General features: G+C 43.0%; 1 protein-coding gene across 2 annotated transcripts; it reads left to right on the top strand.

Annotated features, from left to right (window-relative positions):
- The first annotated feature begins 870 nt into the window (after positions 1-870).
- Positions 871-7,302, top strand: LOC124660929 (type IV inositol polyphosphate 5-phosphatase 3-like). 2 transcript variants are annotated; one of them, XM_047198778.1, is made up of 10 exons: positions 871-964; positions 1,075-1,189; positions 2,046-2,117; positions 3,128-3,218; positions 3,422-3,526; positions 3,756-4,566; positions 4,849-5,033; positions 6,277-6,385; positions 6,457-6,599; positions 6,721-7,302. In XM_047198778.1, exons 1-10 carry the CDS (start codon positions 935-937, stop codon positions 6,950-6,952), a joined length of 1,893 nt encoding a protein of 630 aa, XP_047054734.1. In that variant the 5' UTR covers positions 871-934; the 3' UTR covers positions 6,953-7,302. The 2 variants fall into 2 exon arrangements, with proteins under 2 accessions (XP_047054734.1, XP_047054735.1); XM_047198779.1 differs by lacking the exon at positions 6,721-7,302 and having other exon boundaries at positions 6,467-6,582.
- The last annotated feature ends 331 nt before the right edge of the window (positions 7,303-7,633 follow it).

Genomic DNA, 7,633 nt, shown 5'->3' with positions numbered 1-7,633 from the left:
ACGCACGCACGAGCTCTTGAGTCTTGATCCCTCGCAAAATGTTGCTCTCGACGATGTTTTGCAACTTTGCCCATGCTTCAAAGAAAATCAAACGCACGGGGGGCAGTAACTGGACAAGTCACCAGGATAGGTAGTCGGCAAAGGCAAACACGCGCGCACTGTGTATATCTATCCAAGATCGAACGCTGTGGTCTCATGATGATGAGTACGTTGAGAGGCACAGCGGAACAGTGTCGTGTCGAGAGCAAAAGTAAATGGGAGAAAGATACAGCTCCTCCGCGTGGCTAGCAAGCAGCTTCCTTCCTTCATCTGCTGGTAGGATTCGCTGGACGGGATAAGGAGGAGGGTGTGTGCAGAGTCTGCCCTTCCCAGGTGGGTGGACGTAGCTGTAGCCTATAGCGTCGCCGAGGTCGGCACAAAAGAAGTCTGAAGGCACCCACCGCCACCGGTGCCACTGAGCCAGCTAGCCGAGCGATAGCACGGACGGCGCCGCCGGATTGGCGAGTGAGTCCAGGCCCGACCGGGCGAGCTAGATCTGCTAGAGACTAGAGTAGGAGTAGTACTTGACTGGCCAGTGAGCCTCTTCACTTCACGTACTGCCAGTCAGAGGTCAGCTGCAGCCCAACACCAGCTCCATCCGACCGCGATAAATCTGCCCCCCGTTTGCTTGCTACAGAAGGGGAAGGAGAAGGGAGGGAGGACAGCAAAAGGCTACGCAAGTACAGCCGTAGCTGTTAAGCCGCGTCGTCTTCTCAGCGCGAAGCAAACCGCCACCGCCGGGGGTCACGTACGAGGGAGAGGAGAGGAGAGGAGAGGAGAGGAGAGGATGGCAGCCAGGTCCTCGCACCCGCCCAGGCGGGCGGCGGCGGCGGCGGCGCCGCCTCGCCCATTGTCTCGGCTCGGGGAGACGCGGAGCCTCCCGGAACCCTCGGAGATGCCGAGCAAGGCCAGGAAGCAGAACCAGGTGCGTGAATACAGTAGAACGGACGTTTTGTCTGGTCGGGGGGATTCGGATCGATCGGTGGCTGTTCGATTGGTTTGTGACTGTAGCTGTTGCTCCGCTGTGGAGTGCAGGTGTGGCGCAAGACGGTGCTGCGGAAGTGGCTCAACATCAGGTCCTCGGATTCCGACTTCAGCGCCGACGAGGGCGACACCGCCGACGAGGCCGACAGCGAGTCAGAGTATGAAGGTGCGTCATCAGACACCCTCTCCTAGCTGCGGACCTCCTCCAATTCCGCCCCCTCCCCTCCCGCCCCCTCGAGCATGAACTCCTTAGCTAATAGCTACCCCCTCCGCCGTTAAGTTCATTTTTGTTCATACCATAAAGTTAATCAAGAGATGAAAAGCTCAGCCAATGCATCCGGCTTGGATTCTAATCCGGGTTGTTTATTTCCAGCATTCGTCTTCTTTTCCCAATTTCCTTTTTGGGGACGATTTGGGTGGATTGGTTCTTCCAGCATCACCTGACCCGCTTAGTTTAGTTTAGCCACAAATTTAGTCCCCAAGAATCGGTAGAGAATACGACTTAGCGGGCCTTTTCCCCTTTTTCTTTTGTCTTTTTGGCTATGGGATTTGGTTTCTTGACATTACTTCCTTTTCTAGATCTTTTAATTTCTCCAATGTGTTGTTGTCATGTCCTGTCATGTCCTAACACCTAATTAACTAATCATCTTGTTTCATTGTATTCCTCTTTTTCCCTTAAACACACTAGAACAAACGGCTCTTCCATTAGGTACAGAAAACCTTTGAGCAGATTCTGTGCTTTTCCTAGTGAGTTCAAATGATAAGCTCTGCCTTTACAGTCTAACTTTTTGAAGTGAAAAAATTGAAATAATAAGAAAAGAAAGCTCTATCCGTATTGCAAGAAATATAGTTGCAACATGTGTCTGGTTACATACGTGGAAGACAGCCTCTTTGGCCGCTTTCCTTTTTAAAATAATTGCTTCCTTTCAGAGAGTTACCTTAGTTTCTCGACTCCAACTTTGCATATTGATATGATCAACCCAAGTCAAATAGTTTACTTTGCTGGATTCGATTTTGTGCAGAGATGTGCGGATGGGAGAGGCTGGAATATGACCAAGACAGGAAATTACGTGGATTGGGTGCCCAGACAACAGGTAATTTGGCGCATTTCGTAAATTACATTTTGTCTTCTAGCACATGGGCTTCATTTCTAAATGAATTTTATTTGAAATACTCAAGAAGTATGCATGTTGGTTTTACTACCAAGATATGCACATCAAAATCAGGTGCAACCTTAATTGTTCTTGAATATCCCTTTGTCCGTGACTATTTAGTTCTTGAATCTTGACACCAACTTTCATCCTTCTATTATAAATTTCCTTTAGTTTTTCCGTAGTGTCCATTTCAAATCTGCCTGTGTCTGTTGGTTTGCTTATGGACATAGTTAGAACTAAGAGATGCAATTTCATTTTTTACCTCATATACTTGTGGCAAGTGACAGATTGCATCCACTACAATATTAGTATCTCTTAGGTGTGACACTGTGAGTCTGTGACTACTTTCAACCCCACTTTACTATTTTTTCATAGGTAACAAAAATAGATCCACTTGTTAGGACGACATGGCAGCTGACTGCGCAATTAACTCGGACGTGTACTTTTCAGAGGCATGACAAATAATGTCAAACTCCCCGTTTATCAGCATTAGTAAAATTCATGAAATTGTGTCAATTGTGCTGACCTGGTGCGGCTAGCTGTGCCACTGTGCTCCTGCGTCGTATCAGATACACCCATAGCTAGTACGAGCCTAAGTTCTACCCCTAGCCAGCTTCCATGTCTTCCTAACACATGGGTCTGCCATGTTAATTTTTTCGGAAAAATAATAAAACAGTGTAAAAGACATCACAAGGTCACAACTTAGGGGGTAAAATGTGGGAAACAAATATTTAATAGGTTAAATGTTATCATAAGATCACAAATACTAGGTGGAAAAAACTGGAATTTACTCGTGAATTTAAGTACTACGGTTGACAAACTAAGATATATACTTGTCAGCCCTTTCACCAGAATTTAGTGAGACTTTTCTCTGCCTCTGGAATAGTCTTGTTCTTGAGAAGGCCTACTTAGCTTTTCTTATGTGGTGACACGACCTATGAATATTGCAGACAGCCAAATGGGGGGCGTTCCATACGGATTTAATCGAAGGCGCAAATCAGAGACTCTTCGTGCTCAATATATTGATGTCAACGAACTAAGGCATGTACCTATTCTCAGTTTTTTTGCATTTTCTGGAATTCAACTTGCTAACTGTTATTTTCTTGTGTTAATTTAAGTCAAATAAATACTGCTGGTTGTTCCTTCAGATATCTGTCTTCCTTGCAGCAGGACTTGACTCAATAAAATTTACTATGTTTGTTATGTTACTGTATTTTTTTATAAATTGTTGGTTTAATATTCAGGGTCTGCGTAGGAACATGGAATGTTGCAGGGAAAGTTCCACCTCAAGATTTGGATATTCAAGAATGGTTGGATATGAAGGAGCCAGCTGATATATATGTTCTTGGGTAATTTGTTAAACCTCCAGTTATATATTTTGAGAACGGAATCTCCCATGTAAATCCATACAAAAAATATTAAGTTGACCTATTGCTTCATTTATCTTACATCCAAATGTTGCATGCGCCCATGATTTTGATCGCCTGCTCTTTATTATCATTATTTCCTTTCCATTTCTATGTGATAAGACTAGCAACACTTTTTTCATTTATGAGATGATTTTTTATTAAATTTCAGATTTCAAGAAGTTGTTCCACTAAATGCTGGGAATATATTTGGTGCCGAAGACAACCGCCCCGTTTCAATGTGGGAACATATCATTCGTGAAACACTGAATAAGATTAGTCCAGATAAACCAAAATATAAATGTCACAGTGATCCTCCATCTCCATCAAGGTTTAAGCCATCTGGTGACACTCTTGCGATGGAAGATGAGCTTAACAGCGATTCTGACAGCGAAATCGGTGGGGAAGTGCACCCATGGGACGAACAAGATTTAGTTGTTGATGATGATATTCAGAGCAACACACATGAAAACTCCACTTCTGCTCCTGATGAAACTATTCTACGAGACGACAACTTTAGCAGGTTGCCTTCACTGAAGACTTTCAATCGATCTCATAACATCAGTTTCAAAGATTACACATCTCATTTAGAAGAGCCTGTCAACCAAAAGATGTTAACCAAAACACTGAGTCACTCAGAGAGGCTTGGATTGATTTGGCCAGAACCGCCATTGGATATGTTGGCTCAGTGTCTTCCGGCCAGCACACAGTCACTTCCTTCAGGGAAGGCGCTAAAAACATATTTGTCTTTCAAATCAGTTGATGGAGATGCATGTGCTTTTCCGGAGGATAGTATACTTCATGGTTTAAACATTGACAGTGTCGTAGCTAAAGGGAAAAGACCATACTTTGTAAGGATAATAAGCAAGCAGATGGTTGGAGTATTTCTTACAATATGGGTACGAAGAAGCCTGCGGAAGCACATTCAGAATGTGAAAGTATCAACTGTAGGAGTAGGTGCTATGGGCTACATTGGGAACAAGGTAAATTTCTGTGGATCAGATCACTCACGACACCGAGTTCCAAAATGCATGCACATATTGCACGCAATCAGATGCATGTTTGGAAAAAAAAAAATGCATGTCAGGTTAGGGATTTTGGGACATTTCTATTCCTTCACTGGTTCTATGGTTTCTACCACCTACCCAAATACTGCGAGGAAAGGAGTGCATTTTTTGTTTAAGGCCGAATGCATTTCACCTTAACCTGTTCTTGTATTGATTATGGAGTACCGTGCTAATGTTTCTTATTTCAACATGTTCCAGGGATCAATAGCAGTAAGCATGTCGATTTATCAGACACAGTTTTGCTTTATTTGTTGCCACCTGACCTCTGGAGAAAAGGACGGGGATGAGCAAAAAAGGAATGCTGATGTGCAAGAGATCCATCGAAGGACAATATTTAATCCAGTTTCCAGAGCGGGCACGCCTAAGACAATATATGACCACGAGTAAGTGAAAAAACCTATCTTGTCTTTCAAGAATTATTATGTGCCACCCTCCAAATTCCTGATGCTATGTGAACCTCCACTGGTTGCCACCATGGCATGGTGTGCATTTTCTCAATGATTTAGTATATACAGATCAAGATGTTCCCTTATATATACTAGACATACGCTGTGTGGATATAGGTTTGGCTCTAAAAGAAAAGAAAAAACTTACTATAGTATCTCTGTTTAAAATAGCCGGCTAGCCCGGCTATAGCCTTTCACGAGGTCCGCGGCTATAGCTAGAGGCTTTAGAGGCTAAAAGAGAAATAGCCGCTAATAGCCCGGCTAAGGCTATTTAGCCTTAATTTAGCCTCATAGCCGCTAACTTCCCGCTCAATGGGTCCAAAATTTTGGACCAAAAATTTAAGTCGACCGGCCCATTTGCTTGGCGAAATAGCCACCAAGCTCTAGTTATGTAATTATGGGCATAACTAGTTATGTAATTATGGGCATAACTATGTCCTAAACTACGTAATGATGTTGTAACTAAGTATAAGTTTGCATTTTAACCTGAATGCTGAAACCAGCACATAACTTTTTCAGTTACAAAAAGATGCACAACTTTTTTACCATATATCAATGACCATGTTTGCATCTATGTTTTAACAGTTCTTTTTATACTTACTAGCAGCCATGTACTTAAAATGCACATTTTCGCATCATACGTCACGTGTCGACCCGACTTACTTTTTACCATATTCAATTAATTGGGCCCTAACAAGGAAATGTAGACAACTTAAGAAATCAGAAAAAACAATGATAGTCAAATAAATTCAGTGACGTGTACGGAGAAATCTATGTACTGATATTGTTAAGTTCCATATTTAGTCTGCAATTAGTGTTGAATTTGCGAACTTAATATAGTAAATTATCACTGCTTTTGCGTATTAAGCCCAAATTTGCAAGGTCCAACAGAGAATATGAGCCATTACATTGAAAGTAGATGGATGGTTGATATCATGTGCTTCCAGCAAACTGGTGTTTTTGTATTGGTACATAGATATGCATTTTAACATATTTTTTGAACAATATATTTTCATATTTATGCTAAGGAATAAATGATGAAGTGCATACCAGTGGCATAACAAAGTATAAGTTTGCATTTTAATTATACAGAGAGAATGTTGCTTTTAGCTCTAGGTTATTCTAGTTTAAGGTTGCTACATCAAAGTTTACAGATATCTAATATTTCGTATTGTTTCAGGAGGATTTTCTGGTTAGGGGATCTCAACTATAGGATAAACTTATCATACGAAAGAACACATGAATTCATCTCCAACCATGACTGGAATGGGTTATTCGAGAAAGACCAGGTAAACTTCAGCAGCATATATTTTTAATACTCCTCCATAATTTCTAGCTCACTTTTCCCCCACTATGATAGCTAAGATTAGAACTGAGGAAAGGACGTGTATTTGATGGGTGGTCCGAAGGAGTTATCAGCTTTGCTCCAACATACAAGTACAAGTTTAACTCGAAGAAGTACATAAGTGATGAGCCAAAATCTGGGAGGAGGACACCTGCATGGTATGCAGTCTGATCACCACATATAAATTAGTGCCAAAAGAACATATATTAGCTGCACCTGGACAAGCCACCGTTTCTTCATCTGCTAGCTAACATAAAACTTTCTTGTCTACCTCTGTAGGTGCGACCGTATTCTTTCCTATGGCAAGGGAATGAGGTTGTTGTCCTATGAGACGGTTGATATGAGGCTATCTGATCACCGCCCCGTTAAAGCCGTGTACACGGTGGATATTGAGGTTTTCAGTCCCAAAAAGTTGCAGAGAGCTCTCACCTTCACCGATGCAGAGGTTGAGGATCGACTCTCCTCTGAGGACGAATGCATCGCCGGAATTTACAGTCTTGGACTGTCATAACTTTAAGGTTAACCTTTGGGCCGTTTGTGTAGTGAGGTTGGTGCTTTTGTAAAGTCCCTCAACCCCGAGATACAGATGCGGCTGCTTAACCCTTGTCCAGCCATGGCCTCTTCGCTATCAGCTGAGACCAGCTGGGGGTAGGTAGTCATGTACTTTGCATCCATGCATCCTCTGACCATATTATGAAACCAGGGTGTGCCATGATGCATCTCGTTGTTTCCTTGTCATGTGCAGGAGTTAGTGAGGTTGATGCCCTCTATATGATCTACACCACTTGTAATTAACAGTTGAACACCGTAAACTTCCAGGCATTTTTTTTGAGTGGTCCAGGCAGATATTTTCCTTGTCAAGCTTAACCGTCTTGTTACATTCTCCCCTGTAGCCTCTAGGCTTCCGTATCTTGACTATTAGATGACCTAATGAGAGCCAGAATGAAGGAACACTATCTTGACTATCGATAACCCAAGGCTTGTCGATCGCCACACCATCCCGATTACAATTTGGCCGCCTGCTTGGAGGCCAACCAGGCCCTAGGGAGCCAGAATTTCGGGGACTGATGCCCGCACGTCTTGCTGGGCAGCATTAGCCTTAAAGCTTAAAGCTGCTCGTAACCAGACCTCTTAGAAACTGCTGAATCGGCCGTTTAGGAGCCATCTCACGGTGGTTAAATTGGAGAATGCG

This window comes from Lolium rigidum, chromosome 6 (genome assembly GCF_022539505.1).
Source record: "Lolium rigidum isolate FL_2022 chromosome 6, APGP_CSIRO_Lrig_0.1, whole genome shotgun sequence".
Classification (NCBI taxonomy): Eukaryota; Viridiplantae; Streptophyta; class Magnoliopsida; order Poales; family Poaceae; genus Lolium; species Lolium rigidum.
The sequence above is the reverse complement of the archived record's forward strand: the minus strand, read 5'-3'. Positions and strand labels throughout refer to the sequence as shown.

Excerpts from the sequence above, each read along its gene's own strand:
- LOC124660929 (XM_047198778.1), top strand. The coding sequence starts at position 935 with ATGCCGAGCAAGGCCAGGAAGCAGAACCAG. Across the intron at positions 2,118-3,127 it reads ATTGGGTGCCCAGACAACAG|ACAGCCAAATGGGGGGCGTT; the intron begins GTAATTTGGCGC and ends TGAATATTGCAG. Across the intron at positions 4,567-4,848 it reads TGGGCTACATTGGGAACAAG|GGATCAATAGCAGTAAGCAT; the intron begins GTAAATTTCTGT and ends AACATGTTCCAG.